Source organism: Manduca sexta, chromosome 2 (genome assembly GCF_014839805.1).
Source record: "Manduca sexta isolate Smith_Timp_Sample1 chromosome 2, JHU_Msex_v1.0, whole genome shotgun sequence".
In the NCBI taxonomy this organism is placed as follows: domain Eukaryota; kingdom Metazoa; phylum Arthropoda; class Insecta; order Lepidoptera; family Sphingidae; genus Manduca; species Manduca sexta.
This window is the reverse complement of record NC_051116.1, coordinates 6,851,241-6,870,743: the sequence shown is the minus strand read 5'-3', so window position 1 is coordinate 6,870,743 and position 19,503 is coordinate 6,851,241. Positions and strand designations below refer to the sequence as shown.

At 34.6% G+C, this 19,503-nt stretch overlaps 2 protein-coding genes across 2 annotated transcripts; both read left to right on the top strand.

Moving 5' to 3' along the window:
- The first annotated feature begins 1,323 nt into the window (after window positions 1–1,323).
- On the top strand, window positions 1,324–2,512 carry LOC115452659 (spherulin-2A-like). The gene has a single exon (XM_030181240.2). The coding sequence runs from the start codon at window positions 1,432–1,434 to the stop codon at window positions 2,359–2,361; it is 930 nt and encodes a 309-aa protein (XP_030037100.1). The 5' UTR covers window positions 1,324–1,431; the 3' UTR covers window positions 2,362–2,512.
- Window positions 2,513–2,808: 296 nt separating this feature from the next.
- LOC115452658 (lysophosphatidylserine lipase ABHD12) lies at window positions 2,809–16,551 on the top strand. Its single transcript, XM_030181238.2, has 10 exons — window positions 2,809–3,045; window positions 9,578–9,696; window positions 10,273–10,386; window positions 11,679–11,819; window positions 12,083–12,175; window positions 13,102–13,239; window positions 13,640–13,794; window positions 14,317–14,484; window positions 14,843–14,970; window positions 15,330–16,551. Exons 1-10 carry the CDS (start codon window positions 2,996–2,998, stop codon window positions 15,352–15,354), a joined length of 1,131 nt encoding a protein of 376 aa, XP_030037098.1. The 5' UTR covers window positions 2,809–2,995; the 3' UTR covers window positions 15,355–16,551.
- The last annotated feature ends 2,952 nt before the right edge of the window (window positions 16,552–19,503 follow it).

Here is a 19,503-nt window from a genome sequence, read left to right as displayed (position 1 = left end):
TGACAGCACTCTTGAGACCTGTTCCCAGCCATAAGTTTTATAAAGATCGTCCCACGGTGTCGGGCTTTTCAAATAAACGTAACTAGGTTTTCTTCCATAATGACACTTTAGTGCTGCCCGCAATTCATTAGTACCGATGTTAAATAGTTCCACGTCTTCATCGGTGATCACTCGCACATCTATCCCTGAATAGTCTATCGATATATTGCCATCGTCTGTGACCAAATTTAATTCGATTTTTGTATAAACCACATGAATGAACAGGAATAACAAATAAAATTTTACAATCATTTTTGTCGCGCGACAAAGTGAAGTCATATGGAACTACGTTAGTTCAACTAAATATAGAAAAAATATTTTTCGATAATCTTATATCATTTTTCAATAATATATGATTGTATTATTATGATATTATAATAAACAAGAAACACATGTCTGTTTTTATGTTTAAATTGTCGCATATAAAGAATATTTACTATTTTTGTGACGATATTCACTTGATAAAATTAATATTAGCTACGTTTAATATACGAACAAAATTGTTACTATATGTTATTATAAATGGATATTTACAACAAGGCTTATTTACAAATAAAACATTTAAAGCGCCTATTTAAATATATAATTTATATTACAGTATGTCATTAATATGCAACAAATAATTAATGAAGACATTGTAAAATAATTCTAAATAAAGCCACATAGATTAACTAGTCAAGTGTGTGTACATTTAAATTATCAATAACCATGACCTCCGAGTGAGATAAAAAGGTCATAATTACGTATCATACGATTGGGTCCACAATTATTTATCAAAACCAATTGAAAATCACAATAATTAATGAACAAAATAATCTGTATAATAAATTATAGTTTTCCCTTTGCTTAAAATATATTTTTATAGCTTAGACTGGTAATTGGGCAAACAAGAAACATGTAAGAGATCTTGAACTGCAATGCATCTAATATTTGAAGAGAAATAGATTCTATTTATGTTCGATATCAAAGAATCCATTTCGCTCCACCTGAATAGCGGTTGTACTTGTGACCCAAATTATTAATTAGCTAACAAAATAAAGTTTGGTGATTCATCACACAAGAGCTGACAAATACGCTATATTGGTCTCATAGATAATCGGACAGATGAAGATTCAAATATTATTTTTCGTGTAAAGTTGGGTGTTGCTTAAATTCCAATATTACATAGAAATTCTAATAGAAATGAGGAATATATTCGATGAAGAAGTTATAATACAAACAAAATGAATTACATATCACTATCAACAATATTACTTATATTATTATACTCCATTACGTCTGGTGTAGATATTTATCACACAATTCATCTTATAGTTCAGTATCTATTTTATGTAAGCTACAGATGCTACTTTAGCAAACGTATTTAAATTTAATATATTTTATAGTGACGCGATGAAAAATAACCATCACATTTTTTGTGTAGTGCTTAGTATTTTTACGTGTTGTTACGCAAAAATATCGATCAATATCACAGTAAAATCTTTTAAAGATATTGACATAAAACCATTAGGTGATGATAATAAAGTTATTACTCAAAATGAGGTTGATTTATTTGGCATAAGTGACGACAAATTAAAGCGGGGAGTGCGTATACAGCTCGGTAGAACACCTGAGGAAATATTTTTGAAAAACCCCACGCCTTACGGTGATCTATACACTAAATTTAAATGGCAGGAGGTGAAAAGAAATTTAAGAGTAAAATCTGCAAAAGTTACAGAATTTTCAAAAGAGAATACCATTTTAAAAACAAATGTTTTTATAAACAACGCAAGTGAAGCAATAAAGGCTAATGCAAAATTATATAAAAAAATTGAAAATACAGTTTATTCTTTGTGGTCTGCAGAAGGTTTGCCTGTGGATGATATTTTATATAATTTAAATATTACCTTTGATAATGGAATTTTGAAATATGAAAACAAATGGAGGAACAATACATTCAGGAATCTATATTCTTCATTAGGAGTATCTAGAAGAGGCGAAGTCACTATTGCTCCAGGAAAAGAAATCGTAATGGAATTAACAGCTTTTAAAATTGTTGCAGTACTTGAAATAACCTATGAAGCTCGTTTAATTGGACAATTGATAGCGAATTACGCAAGAGTGTATGGAAAATATCATTATTGGGCTCCATCTATTAATAGTATAATGGAAAGAGTAAATTTGAAAAATAAAATACATACTAGAGAAGTTATCGAAATAAGATCTTATATAAATCCAGTTCTAAATGTATTTGACAAAATCACTGGTGAATCCGTGCCGGTTACGCAAAATCTAATCAAAGCTTCTGTAAAAAAAGAGAAGAAAAAATGCAGGAGAACTTGAAATAATGTATGCCATCGTATAATAAAAGTTTAAATATAATAATTCTAAACATATTTCGCTATATATGTGAATGTCTTTTTAAAACTCTATTTTATTTAATATGTACTACTTATGTACTTTTACAATATCATTCTGTACCCAGTAAATATATATTTTTTTTATTTTTATGCAGTCATATAATATTGATTTATTTTAATATTATTCAATGTTGTGATTCAAAGTATAGTTTCTAATCGATAGTTAAAAAAAACCAAAACCTTAAAATCAATCACAAGATAATCGATTACCGGTATTTATTAAACGCACAACCCTATTTCATGACAAATCTGAAATGGAAATGTCAGAAAACATCATTTGTTAATGACAAGTCCGACTTCAGTTTTAAATGTCGTCAAAAGTTCGAAGGTTTGGTTAATAATTTGCGTAATAAATTATTAGTTTTAATCCAGCTAGATTATAACTGATAAGATTTGTGTTATTGACAAAGGAAACCAGTAGTTCGCATCGTAACTGTTCATACATAACCATAATTATTTCCATTATTTTATACGCATGTTTTGTGATTTTTGAAGTTATTTTTTTTTTAATTATTATTTGTTACCTGTTTTTACCCCTTCGCAAATTTGAAAGAAACATGTTTGATATCTACGGAGTTTGTATTTTGGTGCCCCTTTACACTATTGGGTAAGTTTATAATTTAAGTATATCTTATTTTGCTTTACGGACTTTATTTTATTATGTGTTTTATTCATTTTTACACTATTTGCCATCATTAAATAAATCGATTCACGATAATTTAACTATAAAATATCTTATACACAAGTTGGTATGTATGTTTAAAAATATATAATATTTATATTTCTGTTTTCGTTATAATAGGAAAACAATTTTTTTTTATTTCATATTAGAAAAAAGATTTCATATCTTTACTATGTTTCTAATAACAATCATTCAATACTTATTAAATTCAACTGTCTCTTTATTTTCTATAATCAGAAATGATTTTCCTAAATGCAACCAAACATTTTTTAATATAATATCAAATATGACAAGGATTTAAGAAAACAGTATTAAAGTTTATTTTAATTTATTTGGAAAACTACTGAAAAAACAACAATCATAAATTAAAAACAATTAAACAACACATGCACAACAGTTTCGACAGATTCCAATATCATGTAAACATAATAAAGGTGGCGAATCCTATATCGCCAAAAGGGTAGGCAGGGACACAACCCGTGCACCCACATTTTGCTGCACTACATACATCCTATGATTTAATAGGAAGTTCAAAAATTGCCTTTTACAGCATCTCTTTTGTTTTTTCATTTTAAAGTTAACATAGTAATTGAAATAGAACTAGTTTTCGGACTTTATTCCTGATCCTTCCTATGACCATGAAGGCTGCAGTCTACAAAATATCAGGGGAAAATTATAGTGCAAAAAAACATGATCAAAATCTGAAAATTTGTATTCTTTCATTGTCTAACGTTTGTAGACATACGAAATTGTTTTCAACATTGTCAGTAAAACTAATTAGGTCCATATTTAACTATAATGGCAAGGTTTTTATTTTCCTGGTCAAACTGTACATGGTCTACAACCTCCATAGTGGCCCATTTTCTACTCCATAATCACATATTCCAGGTTCAAAATCATGGATACTCACTCATGCTACTATTTAATCCACAATTTTGATTTTCTATTACGAGCAAAACCTTGCAGTCAGATTTAAACATAGACTGCAATATCAGAAGCACTTTGCTGTATAAAATATCTGCTGTATTATGTATGCTCTAGAGTCCACAATCAATTTAGCATAAGTTTTGATATACCTTTCACCGCTTTCAACTATAACTTTCACTTAACTGGTTTTTATTTTATTTTAATTTAAGCAACAATGTTTGTGGTAAAAGTAATAAACAACATTGTGCTCATGCATTGTCCTTTTGAAGTCTTTTGCCAGGATAAAAATGCTATATATGAAATAACTAGCTTTTGCCCGCGGCTCCGCCCGCGTTATAAAGTTTTTCAGGCTAAAGTTTTCCGTTATAAAAGTAGTAGTTTCCCGGGAGCCTATGTTCTTCCCAGGGTCTAACACTGTCTACATACCAAATTTCATCTTAATACGTTGGGTAGTTTTTTAGTTTAACACGTTCAGGCAGACAGATGCAGCGGGGGGCTTTGTTTTATAATATATTTTTTAGAACTTTTTAAGAGGAACAATCCCGTCATACATCATTGTTGCATAACTTTAATCGTTTACGCAGCGCACGCAACGGAAGCTCTTAAAACTTATAAATTGTTCCCGTTTCATTACTGCTCCGTTACTATTGGTCATAGCGTGATGATATATAACTTAGAGCACTCCACAAACAAAGGGCTATTCAACACAAAAAGATTTTTTCAGTTCGAATCGGTAGTTCCTGAGATTAGCCATTACTGCTCCGCTCCCATTGGGTATAGCGTGATGATATATAGCCTATAGCACTCCACGAACAAAGGGCTATCCGACACAAAAAGAATTTTTCAGTTTGGACCGGTAATTCCTGAGATTAGCCATTACTGCTCCGCTCCTATTGGTTTTAGCGTGATGATATATAGCCTATAGCACTCCACGAACAAAGGGCTATCCAACGCAAAAAGATTTTTTCAGTTTGGACCGGTAGTTTCTGAGATTAGCCATGACTGCTCCGCTCCTATTGGGTATAGCGTGATGATATATAGCCTATAGCACTCCACGAACAAAGGGCTATACAACGCAAAAATAATTTTTCAGTTTGGACCGGTAGTTCCTGAGATTAGCGCGTTCAAACAAACAAACAAACATACAAACTGTTCAGCTTTATATAATAGTATAGATATGAATATAATGCTTCCTTATATTCATATTGATGGTTGAAAGGCTAATCGACTTAAACAATTATTTTTTTTATATTTTTAAACGGGTTAAAAAACATAGAAAAAAATACTGATTTTAAATATGTATGAAATTTAATGTCCCAAAAAATTTCGCTTGAATCAATTAGCCAGATGACTACACAACCCATCATTTACGCAACTTTGACTACTAAAACGTTCAGTACATTAAACACATAAATCATTTCCTGCGGGGCGCGAAATGATGATGATGACAAAGGTAAAAATATAGGTGGTCAGGTGCTTCATTATCCAGATTTTGCCCCGCCTCCAAAAAATTCAAGATTCAGGGCTGATTATTTCATGTGTCATTACTTTTTAAAAGCCTAATAATAGGTTTTGCTGTTGCCTTTTCCTCATGAAAGACCTTACCCCAAATTAAATTTCCCATTTACATCATTGGAGTATAAAGTAGCCTACACCTTTATTTGGGATATGGCACATCCACAAAATGTTATCCAAATAAATAAATGCATTCAGAAGTTTCCATGTTACAAACATCCAAAGACCTTCAAAGACTTTTGCATCTATGTAGAAGTAAAGTAGGTGTACATCAGAGCGGTATTAATGGAATCCCCAGATTACACCTAAGCAACTCCTCTAAAATTACTCTGCATATCTGCTCTAGTGTTAGTGTTCGGGATATGTACTAAAGCCTATACAGTTTAAGGTTACTAATTATAGTTTTTAAGTAAGAACTTGATCTATTAGTTTAATATAATATCGTCCTCATGAGTGAGGATCGTGACGCGTTTTCTTTTTATCTGCCCATATCTGCCACTCCAAGCTGATTACTTTGATCTATCTCATGTTTGTTATATTAATTTTATCTCTAACTAGCTTTTGGTCGCGGCTCCGCCCACGTGACATAGATATTCCGGGATTAATGTCCCGCTTTCACCCCTGGATAAAAAGTAGTCTATAGCCTTCAGGAGTAATGTAGCTTCCTATTAGTGAAAAAAATTGCCACTCATTTAGTAGTTCTTGAACTTAGTATGTTCAAACAAACAAAAATAAGCTTTTACCTTTATATATATATTAGAATAGATTTAAAATGACCATCATTATTTAATGGATTTAAATGTAATTTAGTAATACCATTTATTCTTATAAATTGTTTTGACGTATCAGTTCAACTATTCTCCTACATGATAAATTAAGTATATTATTTATGTTAAAAATACTTTTAGTTTAAGGCCTATATAACGACATTTTTAAAAAAGTCATTAATGCGTTTCTAACGCTTTTAAAAGCGTTTTATTTTCACTTGATATACACCTGTTTTTCGAACCAACAACACCAATAAGAACTGTGTATGTGCCCTAAAGGCCAAAAGTAAATTGGTAAAATGCTGATAAACATAAAAATGTAGGTTTATGAGACCTTGTTACATTTATAATTACCGATAATCATATTCATTATCTGACTAAATTAATAGTGTGTTTTATTGTGCTGAATAGAAGAATATCCAATTTGTACAGTCGGCAACAAAGTTCAAAACTTGAAATCGCCTTTAGTTTACACTTTAGTGTTATTTCAATATTTTTTTTGTTTGTTGACTGGAATTAATTATGAAATAATCAACTTAAATCTTTACAATTATTCGTCACGAAGAATTCGTAATATCATGTATGAGTCAACTAAGAAAATCTATGAAATGGAGTCATCAACTCAAAATGGTCGTTGTACATTGTCCCATTACCCGAACACACATAAATAGTTACTAATATTTGTAAGTGTAAATTGTTTTTTTTTTCTTCATAAAACCAGTTTCTGGAGTGAAAAATAAGTACTTGGTCGATACGTCATTCGGTTATAGAATACAAGTAGTATAAACAATAACAATATTCCGATGTCTATTGAAAATGGCGGTTAGTAGAGTAATTTAAAGTTTTAAATTTAATAAAAAAAATCATAACATAGAAACTTTTTGCCATATCTATATATATAAAAGAAAGTGGTGTTAGTTACATTATTTATAACTCAAGAACGGATGAACCGATTTGGCTGAAAATTGGTGGAGAGGTAGCTTAGAATCAGGTGACGGACATAGGATACGTTTATCCCGTTCCTACGGGAACGGGACGTGACATAAGACGTCGTATAAGAAAGCAAAATTTGGTATGGAGATTAGTATAAGACCCTAAGACCCTGGGAAGGTTATAGGCTACTATCCCGGAAAATATATAGTGGGACTTTTATCCCGGAAAACTCCTTCACGCAGGCGAAGCCGCGAGCAAAAGCTAGTATAATATAAAAATTGACATAGAATTTCGAAACCCGGATTTAACGGCGCACAAAAATTTGTAATATAATAAAAATTTGGGGATTCCAAATATTAATATATTATATACACATTTCGGTATATTTGGCGTTTAGTTATGATTACCTTTCCAGCATTGTTGTTAACCGCCATACTAATGAGTAATTTAAAAAAAAAACAAAATACTTGCTAATTAGACGAAAATTATTTAATTTGTGTATTTATTCATCGTGAGATCATTTATTTGTTGTTTTTTTATTATATGTTGTAACCGTCTAGTTAACCACCGTTTGATAATTAAACTAAGGTATAAATCTAATACATTGCACTGCACTGAATGCCTTGTTGGCATGCTTTACGGTACGGCAGCAGTGCTGGGGTCTCGGTTTCGATCCCCAGGTCGGGCGTGATATTGGGTTTTTCTATTCAGTATTAAAGCGGCGATAGCCTAGTTGGTTGTAGAACGGACTGTCGAGACGAAAGTCCGCAGGTTCAAATCCCAAGGGCACATACGTATGACTTTCCTAAAAAAAAAATATGTGTGTATCCTTTGTGACTTATCGCTTGCTTTAACGATGAAGGAAAACATCGTGAGGAAACCTGTATACCAGAGAAGTTCTCTATAGGAATTTTGAGGGTGTGTGAAGTCTACCAATCCGCACTAGGCCAGCGGTGGACTAAGGCCTAATCCCTCTCAGTAGTAGAGGAGGCCCGTGCTCAACAGTGGGACAGTATATAATACAGAGCTGAAATTATTATTATTATTATTACTCAGTATCAGCCCGGAGTATGCTGCCTGTGCCCGATATAGCAATAGGCTCCCTATCACATCGGTGCACTAGTGGCACGTATCCCTACCCTCTCGGGGATAAAACACGCGCGTGTTTGCGTGTGTGTGTGTGTGTAAATGTTTATTGCTAAAAAATAATAGTGTGGCAAAACTTACACACTTACTGAATCCATGACTGATTATAATAAAGTATCCAACCGATAGCTACGCGTTAATGGTAAAAATAAACCTATCAAAATAAATAGTATGTAAGCGTGTCAAAGAAAGTTTATACTGAACTATGACCCGTCCCGGCTTCGCACGGGTGCAATATTTCTCCACTATTTAATGGATGTTATTATACATATAAACCTTCCTCTTGAATCACTCTATCTATTAAAAAAAACCGCATCAAAATCCGTTGCGTAGTTTTAAAGATTTAAGCGCACATATGGACAGAGAAAGCGACTTTGTTTTATACTATGTGGTGATCCATTTTCGCCATAGATGTTTTATAGGAACACAGCAAAGTGCTTGCGCTGCACCTTATGATAAGTGGAGTAGGAATTGAATGTCGCCTGACGAGAGATGATTACCTCTCGACAGTTGACACAATTATGTCGGCCTGTTGGAACCGGATATACACAGGCTGAGTCCGGAACGCGGCACACTTACGTGGGCCATTATGGCGGGTACACCTTATGTATGGTGGTCGTTATCCGGGTGGATATAAAACGTATCCTACCACCAGCAAAACAGATCCGATGGAAGCTGGTTTTTTATAGGAGTCAGCCAATAATGCTTAGTAGGTAATGGCGTAGTTTTAGCGCACGCGGTGCGACTGACCTTCTGGCGTCATTCTGCTCAGTATCAGCCTGGACTTTGGAAATGCATAAAACCCGTCATAGTGATGTAAGTGTGTCGCGTTTCGCAATCAACCTGTTGCTTTATCTGTATAAATCTTGTTTCAAACAGGCCGACATAATTGTGTCGACTGGCGAGGGATAATCATCATCGTCTGGACTTTATTCCACTTACTAGTAGAGGCATTTAAAAGTGTCCGATTTGTTTAGCTCACCCCTTAAAACATCACTAATCGTGAACGGAACAAACATTGCGAATAGAAGACGTAACTTTTGCTTACCTCTGAAAAAAAGCGTGATGCAACGTTGGCTAAAAGTGCGTGTATTAGCTAGATCTCTGCCTTCCCTTTCGGGGATGATAATTGTGAATGTATGTATGTAAAGCCTCTCCCTTCATTCCAGGGTCCTGGCTCTTGGCGCGTCGATAACGTCGGGCATCTTCGTGTTCCACGTCGCAGTGGTGCCACTCATATTTAAATATTCCGCGACTTTCAGAAGGAATCTAGTCTTTGCTAATTTTGGTATGTGCTATTTTATACATTGTTATTGTATGTATTGTTTTTAGGGAACTGCCGTGGTTATCACCGGGGGTATCCTGCTAACGGTGTACAAGCGATCCCCCGGCTTAGCAACCACGGCAGCCCCATGAGTTGGTGGGCCCTACCGCTATCACTGGAGGCTTGGTAGCCTGCAGCTAGACGGTCTTAGGGCCCGGGAGGAAGAAGGGAGGGGATAGAGGGAAGGAAGAGAAGAGGAAGAAGCAGGAGTTAGTAGGATGGTTGGAAGGAAGGGAAGGCAAATGTTCGCGAACCCTTAGATAGACCTCACTGTGAATTTAGCAACCATGAGAAATACACACGGGCTGTGTGCCTATCACTGAATTTATTGTAATGAAATTTAGGACAAACTGAGCCTTATCGGCATAAGTTATTTTAAAACCTAATTCTAAGCGGAGAAAGCCACGAGAACAAAGTACAAACTAGTAATTAATGTCCAAAATCCTGCGAACATAACCATTCTGGTAAATATAAACTCCGATTAAATGTAACCTTATGTTATGCCATTATTTGAGAGCTGTTTTGATCTTGTATTTCCAGTGCAATGGCCCTTAAACATAGACTTCGAGGACCCGTCCGCGAGCGGCATAGAAGGCGCAAGAAATCTCAACATAGAGTACCAGTCCAAAGTTGACAACTGTTCAGTTAAGATCGGTGAGTGTGCCTTTCATTAATCAGAAAGAAAATGAATAAGCAGTCTCCATAAGTATCCATTGACTAGCGACCCGCCCCGGCTTCGCACGGGTCTAATGCTGACTATTTAATGGATGTTATTATTATACACATAAACCTTCCTCTTGAATCACTCTATCTATTAAAAAAAACCGCATCAAAATCCGTTGCGTAGTTTTAAAGATTTAAGCACACATAGGGACAGAGAAAGCGACTTCGTTTTATACTATGTAGTGATAAATGAATAAGTGGGTGCCCCATTAACATCTACGATGTCTAACCGACGGTTGTCAAGCTAAGTGACTTAAGCGACATTTTGTATAGAAAAGTTGATATTGCAAAAACGGAGTTTGCTGGTGGTAGGATATATTTTATATTCGCCCGGATAGCTACCACCCGTCCGGATAAAACCAGCCATAATGGCCCACGTAAGAGTGTCGCGATTCGAGATCAGCCTGTGTATTCCGGTTCTAAGAGGCCGGCATAATTGTACCGACTGCCGAGGGGTAATCAACCCTCGTCAGTCGCCAACCTATTGGACCCCACTTCACTTACCATCAGGTGTAGTGGGTCGCTTCGCCGTGGACGTATAAAAAAAGGAGAAAATGTGCTGATTCAAATATGTGTAAAACTCAATGTCGCTTATGTTCAATAAGCCTGCTAAGTATAGATTAAATATGTTTTTCTTGATCAGCGGTAAGGTAAAGACGGAATCTTACACTATATTATTGCACAAAGCTGAAGTTCCTTTATTATTTGAAATCGCAAATTTTCGGAATTATTGGTGCGATTTTGAATGTTCACTAATAGAAAACTTACATGATATATTTCTCAAAATAAATGCACTTAACGAAATAGATTTTTGTGTTCTATCTGTTTTATATGTGCGTTTTTAAAAAAATACAATTCTTTATTCATCACGTAGGCGAACATAGTTGCACTTATGTTAAGTCAAGGTACATGAGAATATTGAATTATTACTCAAATTATGTCGCTTATATAACTAAAGACTTTATATTGGATATAAAATAAATGAAAGAATACAAAGTAAACAAAAAAGCCAGCTCGGGCTGGCAGGAAAGAACTCATTTGTTCAATATAATGTTATTGTAAAAACCGAATGTATTGAGACAAACAAAAAAAAATGCCAAGTGAGATAAAAAAAAGGCTAAAATTTCCTTACGTATATTTATTTTCAGAAATACATTTTTTTCCCTGGAAAGACAGCAAAAACTAGTAAAACATTTTCATGGAGTTATTTCCTCTTATTTCAGGTCTGTGGCACATACTACCAAAATCAGTGTACGAAAGGTTAAAAGGAAACTTCGAGAAGAATCAAGACAAAGAGGAACTAAACAGGATATTAGACCAGGAACTAGCGAACTCCAAGACGCCCATAATGTTATATTGTCACGGTATGCTATAATAGAGTATTTTCCTACATTTGATTTTCTTAATTATTCTATATGTAATAGCAAATGGTACTGATTTTTTAAAAGAAGCTGCAAAAACTGTATTATAATTGGTTAAGTAATGAAACAGTAATAAATATTTTAAATAAAGCAATGTGCAAGAGTGGTCGCGTAGTGGCGATATCACTCCATCTCTTTCTTTCTTTCGCACGTAATTCCCTATGACGTCACTTGCGCGTATTCTGTATTTTGATATTATGTTCCAGGTAACTCGAATTCTCGTGCGGCCGAACACAGAATACAGTTGTATAAATTCTTTCAGCAAATGGATTTTCACACGATAGCATTCGATTATAGAGGTGAGTGACAATATTATAGGATTTTAAGTGATATTAAATTTGTTTACTTCGTATCAATCCGGAATTTGAGCTCGATATGGCGATAGGCTCGCCACCTATCACATCATGGGACGGAATACACACGGCGTAAAGCGGGTGCACCTGTCGCGCCTTTGCCTACCCCTTCGGGGATAAAAGGTATGAGTATGTGTAATTTCTATATAGTTAATGAAAGAAGCAACAAACCTCTCAAATGAAAATCGTTTTTAAATTATTTGCATCAAGGTGTAAAATGCCATTCAATATATAAAAATCTTTTAATATTGTAGTAATCCAAAGCACCACTTATACGACGCCAGCGCTATCTACAGATTTCAAAAACGAAACTACCCAAGTTGAAATAACATATCGCAGAAATATATTTGTTTTTTGTTTGCGTAACCGCCTCCCTTGTCTTAGCACAATTAATGCATACACCGCCATTTCGTCAACATCAATGGAACTTCAAGATCGATGCATTGACATAATTGTAGTGATAACGCACAGCAATCACGCTAGATGGCGACAGATGATTCTGACTCGCGATGGTAAAATTTGCTCGACGCGCAACATATATACCACCATATCAGGAACCGTCATAGGGGCCGCGGCCGGTCACAAGCAACACCTGCCTGACTGGAGATCTTCTCCTTCCATAAAGGAATGTAACCATCTGTTCCTCTACAATGGCAACCTTTACCCCCCTAAACCAATAAGGTTAATAATAATCTCTCTCTTCAGTCGGCCCCTCATTACTGAGGACCGTGATCCCGTCCAAGGTCATTTAGTAGTCTTCTCCACGAGGCGCGATCTTCGGCTTGGTGCACCGTTACGCTTAATGGCATATTCAGGGAGTTGGCGACCTGGTCCGACGAAAGTTAATAATAATACAGGGTGTTTATTTGCAGGTTACGGCGATTCCACTAAGATTCGACCCACCGAAAACGGCGTGGTGGAAGATTCCCTGGTGGTGTACGAGTGGCTTCGAACCACGGTGGACAAGGGGGACCGCAAGCCGCCCATATTCGTGTGGGGGCATTCGTTGGGTGAATTCATTTAATACATTTACAGATATTACTAAACTACTTCTAAACTAATGTGAATTAGATAAGGAAAAAATAGTAAAAAAAAAATAAGGTGGAGTATAAAAAACATATCGAGGTGTATGAATTTACTGATAGACGTTAGAAAACCAGAATTATTTATTTATTTATTTAACTAGATCCGACAGCGATAGTTCATAATAATATGAATATAAAACCAAATATAAAAATTAGGACCGTGTGTACCATCATTATAGGCGGATACAATGTTATGATAGGCTCGCCCCCTATCACATCATGGAACGGAATAACACACGGCGAATAGTGGGTGCAACAGTTGCGCCTCTGTCTACCCCTTCGCATGTAAAAACCGTGTGTTTATAATATAATTATTTGTTTATAGGTACAGCTATATCGTCACACCTGCTAGGTAACCTAAAGGAGCTTTCCACGAGCGTTCTAGAACGTTCCACGCCCCTGCCGCTCCCCAACGGGCTCATACTCGAAGCGCCATTCAACAACTTGCCCGATGAAGTTGCCAAACATCCACTTTCTAAGGTATGTGTATTTAACAAATGGCCGACTCTTATAAACTACCTTAACCGCTATAGATTCTCTCCCATTTTTGAGTATCAATTTTTCGAATAAAAAACACATTCGAATTGAAAACCTCCTTTTTTAAAAGTAGCTTAAGGCGATACCTCAAGGTCCATTTTCATACATTTTGTTTCACCTTTAATCTGGGTAACTAAACAAGTATTGGCAAGTAAAGAATTTAAATTCACGTCTAGTTAGTGATTAGTTCTCGCAGTTGAAAGAAAAACGTAAAAATAATTAATAATCATGGATATTTCTGCCTTTAAAATTTCGTCATATTAAATTTTACCCAGATTAGTTACCCAGATTAAAGGTGAAACAAAATGTATGAAAATGGACCTTGAGGTATCGCCTTAAGCCAATTGGGCTGTCAACCATCAATATTATAATTGTCAGGAAACATGATGCAAACAAAACATCATGCCATTATACATAATAATCGCCACAACCGATTTGAATAATCGATTCTAAATCGATTCTCAGTTGGTGACGTGGCTGCCGTACTACGAGAGTACGTTCGTGGCGCCGTTCCGCAGCGACCGCGGCCAGCGCTTCATGTCGGACGCACACTTGTCGCGCGCCCCGGCGCTGCCCGTGCTCATACTGCACGCCAAGGATGACGTCATCGTGCCCTTCGTCGTTGGCCTTAAGGTATATGTTTGTACTACTTTATTTATAGTCAATATTGGTGGTAGGCCTCTCATATGTGAGAGTCCGCATGGGTAGGTACCACTGTATTTTTGCCGCCAAGTAGCAAAGTGTAGTCACTGTTGTGTTCCGGTTTGGAGGACATTGTAGCCAGTGTAACTGGGCATAAGACTTAACATCTCATGTCTCAGGATGGCGAGCGCAGTGGAATACCAAACAATACTTCTTAATTTAAGGTGTTGGATGGTTTCTACTATTTTTTTTGTGCGCTATAATGTCTCCTGCATGGCTGATCTCTGTTGAGATTGGCGCCATGGCCGAAATTAGGCTAGGAGGGATTTATATCGACCTCTTGTTCCAGCTGTACAGGTCCGTCCTGGAGTCTAGATCGGAAGGGGGCGCTACGATCAAACTACACGCTTATGATAAAAGCGAAAATCTAGGACACAAATGGATCTGCCACGCTAAGGATCTGTCAGACGTTATTGGGTAAGTGTTTCTTACAAATTAGGGTTGATATTGCATCTGACTTATAAAGTTATGTTGACGATTCCGTTAAAAATGAAACCGCATATTTATGTTAATTTTGCATCTTACTTCTTAAAACTAAGGAAACCGCATACGTATCTCCTTAAACATAATACAATAAGTTACTGAAACTCTAGGTGTGAAATAAACAAGAATAAGTTTTGAACAAAATAAATATGATTTTATAAATATTTTTTTTATTCATAGAAATCGTTTTTATATGCGTTTACATTATACTTGTACCTACCCACACTTACGTATACGAAAAATCTGGCATCCAGAAATTAATTGAAATCTAATTCATATTTTTTCTGTTTCAGAGACTTTGTGCAATGTCACCAATGAATGCATACATCAATAATTAGTAAATCGCTCAGTTATCGAACTGATTAGCTTTTAATAGTTCTTTGGAGCTTCTTATAAACAAGTTTCTAGCAGCTACAGACGTGTAGTGAACTCCTAAAATATGTGAAGCTATCGATAAATTAAAAATCAATAGAAATTCGAAAGAAATCTACCTATAATTGATTCATTCGAATAATCGAATTTAGGAATCAATAGAAATTCGAGACGAATCTTCGATTTAATTGATTCATTCGAATAATCGATAGTATCGATCATCGATTTTAACTATATCGATGATTCACGATGGAAATCTTTATATCAAAAAGATTTAGGCTGTCTTAACTCATTACCAGGCACCTATGTCCTACTATAGATAATTTGACTAAAGTATTTTTTACAGTTGCTGGAAACTTTGGTTTACAAAGGCACCTTAAAGCCTAGGGAAGCTTTATTAGAAAGTTTCTTGATCTCAAATAGATCACAATTGGGTACACGATATAAACATTATTTAAACGCAACAAAATTACTGTATACTGCCTATGTTTCGGGAATACAACGAATAACTCCATCCTGTCTTGACGTCACGCAAGATCGACGTGTGTCAAAAACTATGAATGATTTCTATATAAGTAATAGTAAAATAATGCAATATGTAATGCTGAGAATAACATTACTTATTTATTACACAATAATTGATTCCTGATTAATACTACTGTCAATTTGTCACCAAAAACACTTTATTTCTGACGCAATGTACTCCAATTTTAGTTTTATAGGCTAGCTTTCCGCGACTTTCTTCGCAAACACGCGCTATTTTGCACTGCTTTTTAGGCTTTTAAACACGGCACAGGGTTCTAAATTGTCTTTTTCGACTATTTCGTACAACTAATAACATTTTGTTATTGAACATAACTGTTTTTTATGTTTTAATAGTATTGACAATATTTAATAAACGACTATTAAGATAGAAATTAAATAAGGTCAATTAAATGACAGTATTTTCTTGCTACAATTATTTTTGTGTAAAATCGATTTAAAATTATTCGAATAATCGATTCATTCGATTATCGGGTGGAACCAACAATTTACTCAATAGTATATAAAATGGTGATATTCGTAGGCGTAATTATTATTTCTATTTTTTTATTTATTATTATTTATTAAGTTGAAGGGCAATAAAATATATTTCGTTAAGAATTTTGGAGTTTTCTTTCAGTGTTTATGTAAAAAAACAATTTTTTATCTAAATATAGTCTAGTCAAGGAAATAAAAAACCTCGCTATGTATAATAAAATATAAATTTATTGTATAAAGAGTAAAGGAGATGAAAAGTAAAGCTAAAGCAGGTTTATTATTTCCCTGGTCAGGCTTATTAATTATTTAAATTTAAATAAATATACAAAAATAATTAAACAAAAAATATTTTTTTTGTGATATCGTCATACCCTCTTCAGATTGAAAACCTTTTTTATGTACATTTAACTACAAAAGTAGGTGAACAAATACAACATTTTAAAACACTTCTGTGGATATTATATACTGAAAAATAACTTTATTATGTAGTATATTAGGTTATATTCCCGTGACACACGTAAATGTCAATGTAGCTGTCAAGTTTGCCGGCAAACATTGAGATACTTTAAGGGTCAATCGAAATATTATTTTGTCTATACTTAAAATAAAGTAAACTATTTGAAGTTCATTTCAGTAAAGAAAAAGCGATTGTTGATACAAAGAATTATTTTTATGGGGCATTTGAAATTTAATATTTTTTTACTATATCTCATATTTCTGAACAAGGTGTACGCTGCGCCATGAAGTAGTTTTATATAAATATAGGCAGAACGCTTTTCTCTCAAGAAGTTGCAAAGGCTTTAATGAGCTACCTCCGAACCTTAACATTGACCTGTTCTGCACCACAGCAAATAAAGCCAAAGTAATGCTGGCACGAAGCTTTTTTGTTTAGAGTTTACTAATCCGTTCCGGACTCATATTGTGATTACGGAATAAATTTATTTGTGTGTATTTGCGTGTGTGTATGTATGTGTATATATATATGTATGCATACACATATATATACATAAGTATATACATGTGTATGTATATATGTGTGTGTGTACGTACGCACACACATATATATATATTTTGGTATTCTGTAACATGTTTGTATTTTTATTTGACTATTTATAGGTGGAGGCTTGTAATTAGCAAATTAAGTTATCATTATTTTTTTTATATTTATAAAATCGTTATTAGTCTGTAAGCCTTCCGACAAGCAATTAAATAAAATAAATATATAAATAAATATTAATAACTATACAATAAATTATTAAACCCTCATTAGGCTCGTGATTACCTCGATGTCGTAGTTGTCTTGTGTGCGTACGACTTCCTCTCTGAGGTATCGGGTTCAATTCCCGGGTTGGACAAATTAATATTGTGTTTTTCTCCGCAATATCAGCGCGGAGTCACGAATTTTTACTCGATATGGCGATAGGCTAGTCGGATGTGGAACGGACTGCCAAGACGAATGTCCGCAGGTTCAAATCACAAGGGCACACACCTCTGACTTTTCTAAAAAATCATGTGTGTATTCTTTGTGAATTTATTGTTCGCTTTAACGGTGAAGGAAAACATCGTGAGGAAACCTGCACATCTGAGAAGTTCTCTATAGGAATTTCGAAGGTGTGTGAAGTCTACCAACCCGCACTAGGCCAGCGTGGTGGACTAAGGCCTAATCCCTTTCAGTAGTAGAGGAGGCCCGTGCTCAGCAGTGGGCAAGTATATAATACAGAGATGATATTATTATACTATTATTATTATGGCGATAGGCTCGCATCATATCATAGCAAGAAAAACACTTGGCGAAAAATGGGTACCCTAGTTTTACCTCTATCTACTCGTTTGGAGTTAAAGGCATTATTTTGTTTTTTTATAAACAACTCATTAGGCTCGTGGCCTGTCTAGTTCTCGGGTTCGATTGCCAAGTCAACACTTTGTCTTGTATTTTAGCATGTTTATCCCGAAACTAGATCTTGTACAAAGGCTTGACAGTACAATCGTAAAAAAACAAGAATCATTTTCAACGACATGCGTATAAACGTGTTGGGTCGACCCCACAATTGAGTAAAATGGGATCAAAGACTACAGTATAGTTATAGATTGGACATCAGGACCAAATTTGTGATCCAAAAGTTTAAAGTTATGAACTAGCTGACCCGGCAAACCTTGTACCGCCTAACAGTCGACATATTGATATATGGGGCATACCACGTGAAGCGGGCACGGAAAAAAAGTCGATGTCTCAGATTTTCGTAATATTTGATTATGTTATACTTGTATATGTCCTCGATTCAGATACAAAATATTTTTAAAGTATAAAGTCTGGTTAGCGAGTTAAAGAACTTTGAAGTTTTGACTGGCCGGCTGGTATACTCCACTTCGAATCCAATTATCAAGTTTTTAAATGTTACAATAAAATAAATAAAGCAATGAAATAAATACTTCATTTAATGAGCTTTTTTTTTGTATTTTTGGAAATTGAAAAATGATTTTTTTTCTTTGAAAAAAATATGTTTGAAAGTTTCAAACTTGAATTTCACAAAGTTGGCATATTTATATATATTTTTTTCTAAACATAGCTACTATTGTATAGATAATCCCTGCGAAGTTTCATAATGGGCTGAGAAGTCGTTTAGGAGTTATACCGATTACAGTGCCGAAGCGCGGCGGTCGCCAGAAAGAGCGAAGTAGTAAAAACTTTCAATTAAACTAAATAATTTCGATCACAGTATTTTATCTTTTTTGTTTTAAAATATGGCATAATTGCGCGCGATTTTATGTTAGATAAACATAAAAAATGAACTTCTTTATATAACAGGATCAATAATCTTTTTAATGTCAGCGCTCAAACATCGAAAAAATTCTATTCATTTGTAGATATGGGTTCGCCTTTATTTAAACGAACTTTCTTTCTTTATACAAAACCAAACAGAGAAATAAACTTTTAAAATGAATGAATGAATTTAATTAATTGAGAAGAAGGGTTTGATGACGATACATATAGTCTTGAGGTTCTGTTAGTCGTTGTTAAACATCTTCAATGAGCTATTTTTCCCGGATTTCTGTTAGACAAGCTTTGAGAACATG